This window comes from Rhea americana, unplaced genomic scaffold, assembly GCF_003343005.1.
Source record: "Rhea americana isolate MKP2758 unplaced genomic scaffold, rheAme1 scaffold_88, whole genome shotgun sequence".
Classification (NCBI taxonomy): domain Eukaryota; kingdom Metazoa; phylum Chordata; class Aves; order Rheiformes; family Rheidae; genus Rhea; species Rhea americana.
Genome location: NW_028187066.1, coordinates 1,398,291 through 1,415,448, shown reverse-complemented (window position 1 = coordinate 1,415,448; position 17,158 = coordinate 1,398,291). Strand labels below are relative to the sequence as shown.

The following is a 17,158-nucleotide window of genomic DNA, read 5'->3' as shown; positions in this document are numbered from 1 at the left end:
ACAAACAGCTATATATACACAACAGAATCAGTTCCCCTAAACTGCCAGAGACACTCTCCAGTGACCTTTGAAATCACTTTTGTATGAGGTCATGCTAACAAAAATCGAACTGAAATACACACAAATTCACATCTTAAGCATTTAAAATTTGAAATTTACTATATTTGATGGAAAGCATATAAAAGACTAACTACTCAAATCTAATTAATTTGCTAGCAAAGTATGTAAAGACAAGCAACTACTGATTGCAGCTATAAGCATTTTTCACAACAAGCATTTTTCTTTAAGCAATAATCTTACCACATTCTTAGCAGCAGCAGGTTATACAGTTTATCTTCAGTATTGTTTCTAGGCACTGCTATGAGAAAAGGTTGACCAAACAGCGAAGAACCACTATGGCTGTAGCTAGTGTGCCTGCACTTTTCCCTCAAACAAACAGGAATTATAACTTGTTCTGTATCTTCTGTTCTATTGATAGCAATTTCAAATCTAGAAAACATGAAACAGTCAGACACTGAAAGGACAACTGCCATTTACAAAGCTATAAAGAGGGGAAAACCCCCCAAGTTTTGTCTTTATCATATACTTTAAAATTTAATTTCATGTAAGCGATTAAAACTGCAGAAAGTCATGAAATATATAATCTATACTTACACATAAATGTCATCACGTTCCATAATACTACTCAGATTTTCATCCATGGCAAATATTCTGTGGAACCTGTGATTGTATATATCAGTAACAATCATCTAAAAGAAAACAGAGTATGTATAATTAAGTTGGGTTAATACATGTTAGAATGCTTAATGCTGTGCTTCGTACAAGAAATTACTCTTACCTTATCTGCAGCAACACCAGACAGAGCTGACAATGCTGTGCAAAGATCCAATATGTTTCCAATTTTTGGAACAACTACTTTGTACTAAAAAATAAAACGTTACTTTAATTCTTAAGAGACCAAAGACACATGAAAAAGATTTATCACATGTTCAGCATAGTTCATGTACTTCTTTCAGATTCCTAATTTATGCTATAAAGTATTTAAAACAACTAATAAATTCAAGAGTTACTGAAAACTCCAGTACTGAAAACATTTGTTATCTTCGTGCTTTATTTATATGAACATGCCCACTTTGAACACATTTCTTTCTTGAAGTGTGTTTCTGGATGTTATTTTATTTTTTCCATACGACAACTAGCAGTATCTATTGATTTAGACATACTTAAATAGTATGTGCGCTGTTGATTACATTTTTAAATGTCTATTTTTATTTGGAACACAAGACAAGTAGTTTAAAAAGTATTACTGGAATTTATTTTTAACTTTAACTTGTCTTAGGAAATACTTTGCCCTAAACCTTGTAAGCATAAAAAAACTCAAACAAACAAACAAAAACTAATCTCAAATTCCCACACAATAACCAACTCAAGTAATACTCTGCGGTTTCTTAAAATCAAATTCAAAAGTTTTTGGTAGGAAAAGATGGGATATTGCTTTCTCTCTAGGATGGTTATACTCTGGAATACTTCCCAGGTTACTAGTCTTAGCCATTGTTTGTCACAGTATTTCAAAGACCTTTGTTAAAAGTGCAGCATATTGTATTGTTGAATGGATTGTTATCATGCAAATGTTTTTTTTTCCTCCGGTAGCGCTTTCAGCATAGGATAAGAAAAGCAAGAGAAGGCAAAGGCTAACAACTGAACTCGTTTCATGTGCAGTGAGAACACGATGATTAACAAAGAAAACGTTTCCATGAGTCCCTTTGTGCAATACTCCTGCAGTGTGTAATGAAACCCTAGAAAGGATTTATAGCTGTTATTTGCATAATAAATCAAGACAGAATTAATTGGAAATATGACTTTCTAAGTTGGTAATTAATTTCCTGGAGAGCGTGTTTAGCATCTCTTGAAGTCTTACTGTTCTTTAGACTCACAATAGCTCTACTGAACTCGTACTTTCCAATCTCTATTCATTTCTCACCTGTCCAACAGGGCTCATTCTCAACTATAGTGTGATCCTTGTGCAAACCCTGTCAGATTATAYCCATACTCTCTTTTCCCCATTATCAGATATAATCAAATCTCACAACTAAATAAATTTCTAGTAGGCTCATCTCTCTCCAGTTAATACATGTCCTTTAATCTTTGACTACTTAACTCACATTGCCTTTGAGGAAATGTTCTGACCACTTTCCCCCCCCCCCCCTTCTACTTTCCTACTTCTAGTACTCCGATTTCAGGTGCTAAAGCATTTTGGCAGGTCTACCTAACTGCCTGTGTCTTATTTCAGCTATCTATCATTGGACACAGCTAGAACCTGTTTGTCATTATTTTGYTATGATAATCTACATATACTGTTTCCTGCCATTATTAGGTGTATACACTCGTCATAAAAAAGAAGGGAAAGCAGATTCTCTCAACAAAGATATCTCATCTGAAAAAAATTCTTTTGACTATTAAGTGACAGCACAGAATAATTCAGGACAACTGAGTATATTTAGTCATGCTTTTCTTTATCACCTGCCACCAATTCTCTATTTTTTGAGCTTAATAAACTGAGGAATTAAACCTGGCTTACGACTGTTTTTATTATAACCACAAAAAATTCATTATGGCAACAGCAGAAAGATATAAAGAGCAGGTTATACATTTTAAAGATTAGGAAACTTCATTGACGTAGTCATAAAGAAGTTACCAATATCTTCCTTGAAACTGATAAGACTCTAAGAAGATATATGTAGTTTTCCTCAGATATTCAGAGTAGAACTTCAGAACGTCTACCAGAAAACTAAAATTTGTTGGACTTACTTGTTGTATTTGCAAGCTTTAAAATATAAGTGAGCTCAGATTCACTGCTTATGCCACATGAACCAGGAGTGTCATATATACACTAAGATGCTTACCTGCATAGGCTTAGCAAGTGGATCCATTCTAACTAAATAAACTTCCAAAGTACGTTCTTTTTTCATGGGTAACGGAAGTGTCAAATAACAAAAGGGATCAAAGGTTACAGAGATCTTAGCACATTCAGGACAGACTAAGGTGGATTTAAAAAGGCCATGAAATATATCGACAATGATGGAATCATTTCTTTTTAAATGATTTTCCCAGGCTTCTTCAGCAACCACCTGTAATTAGAGTACAATCTGGGTTATGACAAAGTAGCAAGAAATGATGAGTGAGATTTATTAGCAAGAATACTTGATAGAACATTCTCAGTTACCAGCTAGGTAGAGAAATCTTACTCTGAAGGACTCCTTAAGTATGTTATTACTACCAGGACCACAGGTTAAATGAAATGTGCCTTTTCTAGGACAAAGATTCTGAGAAACCAGTTCTGAGAGTTTGGGATACTAAATTTCTGAAAGAGACTTCAAGTGGCTCAGGGCATGACAAAAGGAAAAAATAAATGTAAACATTTATTTTAAGTAACTCATACTAGGAGACAAATGATCAAGATGCTTGTAGCTCAATGCTAAAGCAGTGTCACAAGGTGAGAGTACTGGAGAAAGCCAGTACACTGTACACATGAGAATAAAAACAAAAGAATGGAAACTGTTTTTCCAGCTGAAATTAGCAAGGATTTAAACAGAAAACACTTATAGCATTAGCACTGCCCCTCAGCAGCATTTCTCTTCAATGTAAACAGAAACTTACTTTTGTATGTAAATAAGATCTCCATTTTAAGCTCTCAGTATATTTTCTTAAATCTGTTCCAGAAAAAGTGACACCTAATCTGTGTCCCAAACTTTCAGCACCTGAACATGTTAAAAAAATATCTTGTAACCTATAGCTTTGACTAAAACCAAAAAACCCAGCACCAAAAACATTACCTTGTCTGGCCTCCCATCCGCATCCTTCAACTGAATATAAGGCTTTTTCCTAATTCGATTCAAATCCTCATGTAAACCATCCAGGAGAAAAGCCAGTAGCTCTTGGCAATCTTGTTGCTGATAACCAGAAAATTGTGGTGCAAATCGTCCTACTTGTGTCTAAAAATAGGAATTTTTAGTTCAGAAAACCTAGTGTTTACTTTAACAGGAGCTAATAGCACAATGCCACTAGAACTTTACAATAATTGCAAATTAACACTTCTAGTATCTTAATTACTATAAAAAGTATTAGAGAACTACTCTAAAATATAAAGATCCACAACAAGGAACTATGCAAGATGAAGACCAAAAGACAGGAGGGATAAGTAAAAGTTAAGTGCATTAACATGTTTATTGATAATCACAAAATATTAACAGCTTGTGAAATATATAAATACAGTATTTAATTAGGGAAGGAGACTATGCACAGTGCAAAATAGTGTACATGATACATAGGTATGCATCTTAGAAAATCTCAGAATCAGACTGTCTTCAGAGAAGACAAAGCTTATTGACATCTTGTCCAATATCAAGTCAAAAGAGCCCCCCAAAAATCAAACATAAGCTCTTCAATGGAGGCAGGAAGCCAAAACTAATTTACAGTGAACAAAAAACAATGAACATCAGACTTATTTAAATACACATCTAAATGTTTGAACAAAAGGTTAAATGCACTAATGAATATTACTTCAAATTCTTATTCTTGTCATACTTTCATGAGTTTTGTATACTATGGAAACAAAACTGACAATATACATACAAGTGAAATTCCATACTAACCTTAAATGCTCGTGGGGTAACATAACTATATTTTCCTGACCACATTTGCTTGATGAGCTCTGCATAAGATTTTGCTATTTCACCTCTCATTCCTAAAGGATTGTCAAAATTTAGCTCTTCTTGGTATTTATCATTGAGGAAATATTCTGTAAGTGGAGGTGTGTTGCTCAAACACTGTAAATAGAAATAGAGAATTTTTAGACATAAAAGGAACTGTGATTAGAATTAGTTCTGAAAAGAAAAAAAAAAGAGGTTTGAACTTTGTTAAAGTACTTGTAAACAATACTCTAAACTGCAATGCCGCGTGCCTACCAGAAAAAACTAGGTCTTTTCCAGAAGCAAATTATGATTTTAAATCAAGATTGGCTGCAGCTATCATTACAAGTCCTTCAAGGATAATGACTTTCAAAAGCTTTACAGCAAAATTTAATAGACATAGTAATAGTAGTTTAGTCAATTAAAGCTTAAGTGTTGTGTAGGAAAACTGATACTTTTGCACAATCTCTTCCTGTTGCCCAGGGTGATGACAGTATTTTCATCCAAGTTCAAAACAAAAGAAAAAGGTGGTTCTTGACAAATGAACAGTAGCTTTATGAAACTCCTTGCTGAAGGATGTTTCAGATGCACAAAGTTTACAAGGCCTCAAGAAGAGAGAGCATAGGTACTTGGAAGAGAGAGCCAATGGGACTTATTTAATCAGATTACACAACATTCAGAACAATCTGTGAGCTGAAAATAGTTGCAAACATTTTTATTTTTGGCAGCAGTGAGAAGGAAGGGAAGGTTAAGATATTTGCCCTACTCCTTCTCTTCCTAGGCATCTGCTTACAGATGCTGTTGAAGAAAGTATACTAGACTATATGGACTGGACCCTGGGGGTCAGAACTAGTGCAGCCCTTTCTATGTTTTCTTAAATTTTGTGAAGCTGTTTAGAGCCTCAACTAGTTCCAGAAATGTAGATGCCTTTGTTTAGACTCAGATAATCATTTATCCTCTGTACTAGTTTGTTTCTTCTGTCAGCACTTATAGATACCGGGATATAATCATTGAAATAACACTTACAATTTTAGGAAACCACTTTGAATTTGCGTATGCTACTCCTCACACTCCTTTAAGCAAAAACTTCTCCAAAAACTCAGAAATGATCCATATGCCATGTCTTAACATATGGATTTATCAAAGCTTCTTCATTATGCATTACAAACTTTTCTGCATTCTTTCTTCTATTAAAGGTTCAAAGAAAGATCAAACATTTCATCCTTCTCATCTGCCTCCCTGCAAAGAAGGGGAAGAACAAAAATTTTGGGTCCACACACTCTTCTGCTTAAGATGCAGCAACCGAGGGTGGAAGAATTATAGCTTTATTGAGAAAGGAGGAAAAAAAGGTGCTATTTTTGCCTATTATATTGGTGGGATACAACTAAGCAAAGTCAGTCTTACGTTGTAGGCAGCTCTTCATACAGGAGCTGAGTTTCATAGCATATCGCAGTCCTTTGTAAACACTGCGAAATCATCCTCATATTACAGGCCCTTTCGGAACAGTGAGGGCTGAAGAATGCTCTTTTTCCTCCTGTCATGTGGCAAAGAGTTTTATCCCTAGTAGTGGTCATCTAAAGACAATCCTACCTCACAGATGTGTTGTCAATTCTGAACTGCTCAGTGCAGCTAAGAGGATAAATACTTGGTCTCTCAATGCTGTAGAGAAGTGGTCAAGTGGAGAGTTGTCAATAGACTGCTTTTAGCATTAGCCTAAAAACGAATGGATGAGCTTCCAAGTCCCACCAGTTACCCCGAAACTATTCAGTGCAAATCAGGCTAAGCTAACAACAGATAAAATTACACTTCAGGTAAAATCTCATGTTCTGAGTTATGAGACAAATAACTGCTGCTGTCCAAAGAGAGAGGTCTTGCTCTTTCTGTGCTGGTTCTGATACTCATCTGAAGTACTCAGTAAGCCTACTCAGTTTACTAACCAGAAAAAAAGTACTTTTCTTCCTCACTCTTCTGTTGGTCTATTTTTTTTTCCTCTTTGACTGGTATAGCAGGTCAAATCAGCTTAGCTGATTAGCTTAGCATGATGACAGTTCCAGAACAAGGAATTAAGTAATGCAAAAATAGTAAATTCTTCCACAGGTTCTTAGTAAAGCACTACACTTAGTGTGCTGACAATATGTTGTTTCACCAGAAAGCTAATTTTTTAGTTATCTGTTTTCATCTGAACAGTTAGTTTTATCCCTTTGTTAAGACTATTCATTTGTATTTGTATACACGAAATGGAAAGATTACTACAGATCATTGCCATTTTTCTTTGTATTTATTTTCACATTCCAACAGAGCAAGACATTTATGGTAGAAATGGAATGTACACATATCTATCTGTCTGAATGTGGCTATATCTGAAATACAGAGCTGTTATCTTTTCTACAGTTTCAGACTACTTTTGAGTAGCTACTAAAGGAACTAATACAGTTGGCCACTGATGCATAATCTTTTCAAACTATTTATAAGGCTAAACAATTGCTAACTTGTTTACATCTTGAGAGGATGGTAGAGGAGACCTTTAAGATTATGACTATCATCAAGGAGAAAAAAAATAGCATTCAGCAACCACTTTGACAGGAAGCCTACATTCTCATCTCCTCCTTGTGATCTGATGCATTGTAGGTATCAAAGAAGCCTTACAGAAGGCATCAAATCAATCTACTAGACAGCAAAGCAGTCATATATATGTGGTCTGTTTAAGCTACACTTTGAAAAAATGAGGATTGATAAATCAGCATGTATATTGATGGATGAAGAGTAACAGAAAACAACAAGAGCTAAACAAGTACAATTAATGACTTCAAAACTACAGAAAACTGTTTGTCAACTGAAGAATTCATTTCAGGAAATGCACAGACTCCACAGGCATAGTATTTTCGTTCTGATATTGTACGCCAAACACAAGAACAGGTTGCCCAGTAAGGATGTATAATCTCCTTCCTTGAAGGTACTCAAAGCCCAACTGAACAAGGCCCTGTTGGTTGCTTTGAGCAGAGGGCTGGGCCAAAAACCATACTGAGATCCCTTCCGACCCAAGTTATTCTCTGACTCTACATATACAGAAACGATAGCAAATCTGTACAGACTATGTATCACTAATATATTTCTTCTACTGGACAAAGTTCAACAGCTTAAGTTTAGCTTACAACTGTATATGAAACTACTACTTTCCTGAACAGGTTAAAGGAGGAGTTTAACATGTTTTTTTTTTATTTCACCCTAAGAGATCTCAAACATAATTAAGGAACCCGGACTAGATGATCTCCAGAGGTCCCTCACAACCTTACTGATTCTATGATTCTATGAACCACTGTGATGATGGAAGGAGGAGAATAACTCTGAAGCATGCTTGGTTAAGGTTTAATATCTTTATATTCAGCAGGAAAAAAACATGAAAGGCAAGTTAACTACATCTTACATTTTTTAAAAATAAGATTGCTTTGATGAAAAGAAGTTTTAGAAATAGACAAAAGCAAATTAGAGTATTGGTTCTTTCTGACCATTAACACATCTACTTCTGCAGCTTCTACTTAAAAGCAAAAGAACTAATGTTCTTTATCTTGGTAACAGTACAGCTATACTAGTAATCCTATTGCAATCACATTCAGTTATATCTCTTCAGTTATATTCAGTTACATTCATGAAATAATGGCAATTCAAAGGGGTGGGGATTGGGGGGGAAATATTTTCAAAGGTTCCTGATACACTAACCTATATGCTAAAAGTACAGGATAACTAGTTAGAAATAAAGGCCAAGTAATCAGTTGAACTTTTCTACTGAGTTTTTTTTGACAGCTCAGTGCTTCAGCACTATGATCTGTATTCAAGTGCATCTCAAAAAAGATAAAGTTTAAATGTTCATTAGCCAAGTGAGGGTATTAAAAATCCTCACCACATTCCAGCAAGTTTAATAGCAAAATTAAAATGGTAAAATACATATACATTCGAGTTGTTTAGCTCATGCTGCACTTCATTAACAGGCCAACAAAAATGCCTTCAGACAACACACAAATATCACTTTTATCGAAGGATCTCTGAAGGGTAGATAGGCAGTGATTTAATGATAGACTTTGATAGAAGACATTGTAAATGCAGTATGTTCTTTTTGGAGAAACAGAGAGGTATAGTTTGCATTGCTCAGTCATTTCATATCTGATATAATGAGGTTATAGAAAAAATCCACTTAATTCTATGTAATATGATGGACCAAAGTCTGTAAAAGATTTTTTATATCCTCTAACCACAAAACCACCTTTTTACAAATAAATGAGCAGTCTCCTCTTTAGCACAGAGAATATTATCTTGTCAGTGGAACCAAACATTTATTCTACCAATGAACTTGTAAAATAGTGCAAAAATGTTCTTATCTTTTACAAAAAATTATCATCAGTATGAAGAAACACTTATTTCAACTACAAAGTTCAGTTGAGGATTGTATCACAAATGTAGCAAAGGAATAACTCTGGAAAAGTCATGAAACTTGCCTCAGGTTCCTTCTTGGAGAAATAACATAGATGTGTAAAGGATTATTTAAACATTTCAGAAATGAAAAAGTAAAGCTTTACAGGACATTTTGTAAAAAATGGTAATAGCTTTAGCTACCTAGGGAAACTACTAAACACTAATTTTTTATGTACTTAGAAAAGTAAGCAGTGGTAGACAAGAATGAGAATTTAAATACATCTTCTCAGAATTCTGACTTTTTTCCTCCCTATATTTTTCAAAACAGCACAGAAAAATGATTTTCTGATCTTTATTATGTGTTCTCCTTATTTCCCTCTCTGTAAAGGAAGTGTAATTCTTTGTAGTCAACTACATACACTTAATTAAAAAAAGACAAAAAACTATAATATTACAATAAATATTTCACTTTGTTTCTACTATTTTTCATGACATGCATGAAAATCATTACAGAAAGCAAAAAATCCCATTTACGGGTTCCTTCATTTAGAAGGCTAGCCACATCTCTTTTCGACATTGGTCACCAGTGCAGAAAAAGGGCAAACGATGAAAGAGGTATGTAAATCTACTTTTTTTCATATCAATACTATTTTCTCAGTATTAATACTATCTTGCCACTTGGTGGAGTCCCTAAACGTTAGCTTCAAATATGACACAAGTATCATAAAATATTAGTTTTAAAATAATAAGATAAACTCATTTTACTATAAAAGTACATACCTGAATTGCTGAATTCATGAAGCATGTATTCCCCAAGTTACTCAGGCCACAAAGGCCTGGTTGCTCATTGTGTCTTCCTGGTTCTGAATAATCATAGTTCTTATAAGCAGTGTACGAAGGGAGACAATAGTTTGAATTTTTCACACTGCAAAAACAAAACAAAACAAAACATGTTTCACCATGTAAACACATATACTCTAGTGCTTTAATACATACAAGTATTTTATAAGCTTAAATGATTTAGAATTTTAAAGAACTACTGTGAACACAAAAAGGTTTTAAAGCAGCATTTTACTTTGGTAAAAACATTAGATTTCAAATTAAAAAGTCGCCTTTGCAAACAACCAAACCCTAATGTACTGCAGTAACCATAACCATTACATCTCTAATCCTTTTTGACAGGACTCCATTGCGCCATTAACACACTCAGACTTTAGACACCACCAGCAGCAATAAATCATTTATGTCCCCTTTGCATCCTGCTACTGTAAGACAGTGAGGACACTCACTGAGTATTACTGAGTTACAGGTGAGAGCTGAGATTTCCAAGGCCACTGTGGCATCACTGCTTCACTGCATCAGATACTCTATTTATAGCTTCCCTGCTAGGACAGCACAATCCAGCATGCAAACGCAGAAAAGCCTTGAGAGAGAGCAGGGAAGAGGGGAAACACAAAACGCCTTTTATTTTTTTATTTATTTTAAATCAACTTCCTTAGAAATTCCTATGATGCATCTGTTGGGGGAAACTGGAGAACTCTGAAGCAGGTGAAACGGTTAGATTTACAGTACTTTCTTACTAGATGATATAATTCAAAAACTAAATACAGAAGAACCCTGCCACCCCAAACAATAAAACAAGCATATCTGACAACACTACAAAGGTGAAAGAATCTAGTACTGTAGTGATGCACTGTAATATTACGATATTAAAAAGCCAATGAAATGAAAAGGTTAAACTCTTTCTTAAACTATTTCAGTCACTGATCATAATGAAATACTTGTGATAATAGCTTTGGCTAAAGTTCCCTAAGCATTACTCACATTAGAAGAAACTTGAACAAAAATGTGAAAGTCAATTACTGAGAATGACAAAGAAAAATTTGCAGTGCAATGAAATAATCCTGAAAAATAATCAAGATTTGTAATCTTAAAAGTATGAGGATGCAACAGTATCCAACAGTATACTCTAGTCACATTGCTTCATTTTGCAGTATAATACTCTCCATATCCAACTGAATTCCAGCTGTCACCATGGTGCAGTAATTATCCTTTTAATGAGTAACAGTTGGTTTGTTTTTAATCAAAAAGATTTACTGAAAATTTCAAATGGAAGAAGGAAGAGAATTTCTCCTTTTTGATGTTCTCAAGAATCTGTATAGCTTATATTTTCACTGACCCTTAAGAGTTCTTGTTCTCAATCGTAACATCTGATCTTTTTTTTTAATAGTCAAATTCCCCTTCTGCCCTTCCCTTCTCCATACATATGCATATTCAGTCTGATCTGCCCCCAAACCAGCTAATTGGCATTGTGTTTACTGGTCATTTTCCATGCAAAATCCCTGTAAAGCTCATTGGGCCTGTTCATCTTATTCCTGAACTAAATCCTTCATCCTATTTTATACAAGACATTTCCTGAAGTGTAGAGCCCACATTCCCTTCAACTTCTCTCTACAGTCTCTCCCTTCCTATTATTATTAGTCCCTGGTTCATCCATGCATGCAAAGATTCCCAGGGAAAAATACCTTCAGTCTCTTTTTGCAACTGCAACCCAGCTCACTGCAGTCAATACCAACCCCAACTGCCTTAAATTGGCAAGCTCTGGTTCTCCCAAGAAGAAAAAGCACAATCCTGCCATTGGAGCTAATGCAACTTCCACAATATAATACCCAACTCAGCTCAACAGTGCACAAAAGCAGTGTATGTGAATGTGCCTCTTACTGATTACACACATACAGGTTACACAATAAATTCCAACTTTTGACTCTGCTTGCTTCTTCCTCTGACTCAAAGATAACACTTTTCACATGGTTATCAGAAGACAGAACTCTCTTGGAAATCTGCGAGGTGTAGGGCAATAAACTAGTTGAAGGCAATTTCCCTGGGGATTTTCACTCCCTCTCTTTTTCTGTCTCCAAGACTCCCCTCCCACTCAAGAACTGTCACCTTAGGAAGGTCACTAGAAAGTTAGAAACTGCAATCAGTGTCTTTCTCTCACCTCCTCAAATTAGCTGAGTAATATAATTTAATTTAATAATATAATTTAATTCAGGATAATTGTAATGAAGATAGATCCTCAGAGCAAGGTTGCTATATGGGACAAACTATTCAAGTTTTTATCTCAAAAGAGAAAGCCATTGCTAAGCGCTTTCATCTCCTGTATCTGCCCACAGAAGTACATTTTAGAGGTTTAGACAGCAGGGTTATCACACTCATCCCATGAGTCAGGTCTATTCATTTATTTTTCTTCTCAAGGAAGAAGTATTCTTTCAATTGGTGAAATAACTGTACTACCTGATTTAGTAATTAGACTGGCAATCATAAGGGCCCTCAAGAGACTACAGAGAACATCAGGAATCTGGCAAATTCCTTTTCTTTTTGAGTTAAATACTGTGCACATATGCAGAAATTTTCAAGTTTCTGGTATTTTATCAAAAGGCTTCAGATGAAATACAGTGCCTATCACACGTAGGAGGCATTATATTTTATTACATACTATATATACAGAATCATTTGGTTGCTATGCATTTTATGGGGAAAAATAGTAAAAGAGGTATATACATTAAGAATCCTACCCACAAGTAAAAAGAATGTTTAAGATTAGTTTACCTCTCTTTATAACTTTATCAGTCTGCAAATGTCTTTTTTTCCTGAAAGTTATTTTTATTTAAATTACATTTTGCCGCTGGCTTTTCATGCTTTTGAAACGGGACAAAAGCTACAGGATTATTAACAGCCATTAGTAAATGGCTAACAATGGAAAGAAAATCTAGACCCAAGGCAAGTCTATATAAACTTCTATTCAAAACAGAAACGCCCTAGGAGAAATTTTGCCACAGCCACCCTCCCCAGTCAACTTTTCCAGTAAACCTTTTAAAAGCTGCCTGTAAGAGAAGAATAACACAAGAAAAATTAGTAGGGTAGTGTTAAAATAGAGCATTCTAAGTACAATAACAAAAAGAGAACACCACTGGCTCTTAACAGAAATTGCCGCTCAATCAAAAAATGAGACAAGACTACAGAAAAGGAAATGATCTTAGGACCCTTGAACAACTAGGCCGAGCTTCTGGAGTAGTGAAAAGGGTAAAGGGAGGTTTCTGAAAGAGATTTTATTATCCATAAATCTATAAATCTTGGGTTGTGTGTGAAACAGTTGAAATGACTTATAGGTACCACTGGTATCCTTGCTTTAAACTTCAAACCAGCTCTCAGATGAGATGATGAGATCACGTCTGGGGCATTCACAGCATACTTGGTGTTCTGGGAAGCATTAAATTGGTACAGAGAGGTTTAGAAAAGCATCACTAGCTTTGAGAACCACATAACATGGCACTGGAGTCCCATACATCAACAACAGGTGCTGTAAAAAAATACGTGCGTAGCAAAAATGAGCCCAGAAGATTTGAAGCTTGGAACACTTACTGAGCTCTGCCATATTTCAGCCACTTTAACGTACTGTTAATGTATTTTTGTGACTACCAAACAGTTTAACAAACCCATAACTGGGTTCCATCAATTGTTAGACATGCCTGATGCAGCAGGAGAGGCCCATGCCACTACACAGACTACTCTGATTTCTGATGATCATCATCTGGAGATCAAACAATGACATTATAGTCATTTAGATAAGACTGAAAAAACCCCATCTTCTTCATACTATGCTGTCTATGTGCCAGATGTAATAAGAAGAAACTGTTTCTACACATGACATATAATCAATAATTGTACTTATTGAAATATTGGTGTCTTCACTAAGCATGTGAACAAAGATGCCAGTTGTCTATCTTCTGACAAGCTGACATTACTAAATGATGAAGCATGTCATTTTAGGAGTCTACAGCAATGGTTACAAATGAAGAAAACAAAACAAAGCTTTTATTTAAATCCCCAAGCAAAATCCTCGTTCAATTATTTTTAATCCTCCCTTCCCCCACATAATTAAAAAAAATACCTTATGTGTGTCATGAAATGTATTGATTTATGACAGACATTTCAGTAAGACCCTAAATGATGCATGTCTCTCCCTGTTCCTGAATCCACTAACATATTATGCTAATCCACCTATTTATAGGTGATCTTGTTGAACAAATAAGGCAAAATAATATCAATGATCAGCTGTTTCGAATCATCCAGTCCAACAAATGCATAATTTAAATTCATGTTTACAGAAATGAAGGCTTTAGTCCTGAGAAAATTTGCACAAGCTATTTTTTTTAATCTAACAGATGAATAGCTCAATTCATAATTAAGTATTTACCCATTTAAAGCTTAATATCACTCAGAATACTTTGTGGCTTAGATTAGCTATACTGATTGCAAAAAACAGGTTTGCAACTAGTAGCATTTACTACTATTACTAAACAACCCAGAGGTTCAAATTTCTTGTGCTAATTATTATCTATTAGCAAATAACCAATATATGACTGTTCTTTTCCTTTTCTGCCTTAAATTTAGCTTTGTCAACTAAAATTATCTTCAAAACAAATTTTGGTATTTCCTTAAGAGTCATAGCATCTTATCACAGAAATCACAGAATTGGTAGGGTTGGAAGGGACCTCTGGAGATCATTCAGTCCAACCCCCAAATGAGTGGCCTGTACGGGGATCAAACCCACAACCTTGGCATTATTTGCACCATGCTCCAATCAACTGAGCTAAATATGGAGGTGCCAATGGATCCTGAGAGGCCCCAAAAGGTATAATTTCTCTTTTGCACTAAAGATAGAAGGCAATGCAAAAGACAATGAGGCAGAAATATGAAAATAAATTTCAGACAAGGCTGACATAAATAGTTAATTATGAAAGTAATGAAGGTAGTATTAAGTAACAGAAAAGAAGATTATTTGAGGGAAGAGTAGAAAATCAATTTTGTACCAGAATTAAATACAGAAATGTATTTTTTTCAGTTATCTTTTGAAGACAAAAATTCTTAGTGCAACATTACATACTTTAAAACACATACTCTGTACATAAATTGATACGAATTCTTTATTACTGAGTGACTTCATCTTGAACATGCATTCCATAAAAGTGCTGCTAAAGGTTCTCTGTTATTACATATTGTATTGAATTACAAATTTATGGGGTTTTTTTGTACTTTTTGTACAATTTAAACTTACCATAATTGGATTACTGCATTGTAAGGAAAAATACATACTTCTGCACTGAGTATCTGTGTTGCCTGACATCCAGATATACAGYGTTTTGAATTACAAGAGAAAAATGGCTAGTATTTCATAACACTACAGAGAACATGCTCCTACTATCTAGTTTCTAAATACTAAAGTTACACTTAGGGCACTTTGAAGGGCAGATTCTGTATCAAATCTCAATCTTCTATCACTTTCTCTTAAGCATTCATTTCTGTTGAAATCCTCAAATTCAAAAAAGAAATTAATTTAACAGAACTTTAAGTTCTAAAAATGTCTATTTTGGTCTCAAAACAAACAACAAAAATCAGTTAAAGCAAGTGAGGAAAATGTCTTTAAGAGCTGCAAGAGCTGGCAACAGGTTTTGTAAGTGCTTCGTAAAAATAGCTACAGCATCACTAGGGAGATAACATATGTTAACACACACAAAAAAAAATCCAAAACAAATGAAAAAAAGAGCTTACTGACTTGATTTAAAATCTAGTCTCCCTAGAAAACACTGATTGTTAAGCTTTGCTTTAGGCATTACAACTGTCTTTTGCATAAGCAATGGGGGAAGGAGAGATTAGTTCTCAGCTAGAGGCTCTGCTCCAGTCAAGTAATTTTTCATACAATCATAGATAAAATAAACTTTTTTTTTTTTTTTTTTTTTTTTTTTTTTTTACTACACATTCACACACACAGTACAATAGACTGCAGTTAAATACATGGATTTGAACTGTTTAACAGTGAGAGTTGGGGCTACTCACAATTGGTAGAAGCACAAGTGACACTTCACCCCTTACGAAAAATCACTTCTGATAAATGCAGTATTTAACTGGAAGATATTGTATAAGATATTTAATATTTATATCACCTTTTTAATATTTAACATCTTCATGTTTGATCACAAAACACAAGTCCGGAAAAATATTTTAATTTTGATTTGAATGGTAAGAATAAGCCTCTTCAATTTCCTCATGTTTGCCTTAAAGATGGGTGCTTTCTGGTTCAAGCATTTGAAAGATGCTCCAATATCTGTTAAGTTAAAGTGAAATAATTCCATGTTTTTCTATATTCGCCAACTTTTTACAGATGTGTACAACAAAAAGGATTATGTAGAAAGTTGGCCACTAGGCTATCAAAGCTGCTCTTTTAGAGTTTTATCACATTAAGCAACCCACATACTTTATGCAACTTCTAATATGCAATATAAAGGAGAAAATCCTTAAAAATCTCTTTTACTAATTCTCTACTCTACAATACTCAAGCACACTAATCACAAACTCATCTCTCTCAAAACTCCTAGTGGTAAGACACAGAAGTTAAATTGCTGAAAATTAACGGCAATATTCACTAAGATAACAATTATATTTTCAGTTTTAGTGGTCTCAAATAAACATGTCATATCATATATGCTGCTATAATATCTTATCATCAATCAGTAAGGGAAAACCTGAATACCTGAACTAGAAGTAGTTGTTGGCCATCTCAGATAGGAGGATAATGTTTGTAATACTTTGTATTGTTAACATGATAAACTCTGAATAGAGTCCTTTTATTTTTTTTCTTACGGTGCTCAACATTCTTTTTCGTATCTCATCTACTGCGGACTAAAATTTACCAAACATCTTTAACAGAGTTTAACATTTCCTGATACTATGCAATACAACACATACACTATAAAATACTGACTGATAACAACTTACAGTCCAAATATTATCAAAAAACCCTCCAAATCCTTAACCTAATAACTACAAAAACAAAGAAATTTTCTGATGTCATATTTAGGTGATTCAATTAAAGAAATAGTTTTAAGATATATTGCTTACTTTCTGTTGTTCATGTTGTTATAATTATTTGATAGAGAAGGAGAGATCTTTGGTAAAGTTGAAAAATTGGATGCACCTGGGGACCTTTAAAAATACAAAAGTGA

General features: G+C 34.4%; 1 protein-coding gene across 1 annotated transcript in view; it reads right to left on the bottom strand.

Moving 5' to 3' along the window:
* USP15 (ubiquitin specific peptidase 15) overlaps positions 1-17,158 on the bottom strand; it is a 63,648-nt gene that overhangs the window by 8,147 nt on the left and 38,343 nt on the right. The window contains exons 7-14 of the mRNA XM_085323826.1: positions 17,055-17,138; positions 9,876-10,020; positions 4,653-4,826; positions 3,834-3,992; positions 2,904-3,128; positions 839-922; positions 655-749; positions 301-489 (exon numbers count right to left, since the gene is read on the bottom strand). Coding sequence (XP_085179952.1) covers positions 301-489; positions 655-749; positions 839-922; positions 2,904-3,128; positions 3,834-3,992; positions 4,653-4,826; positions 9,876-10,020; positions 17,055-17,138 — 1,155 coding nt within the window. The remainder of the gene's footprint in view (positions 1-300; positions 490-654; positions 750-838; positions 923-2,903; positions 3,129-3,833; positions 3,993-4,652; positions 4,827-9,875; positions 10,021-17,054; positions 17,139-17,158) is intronic.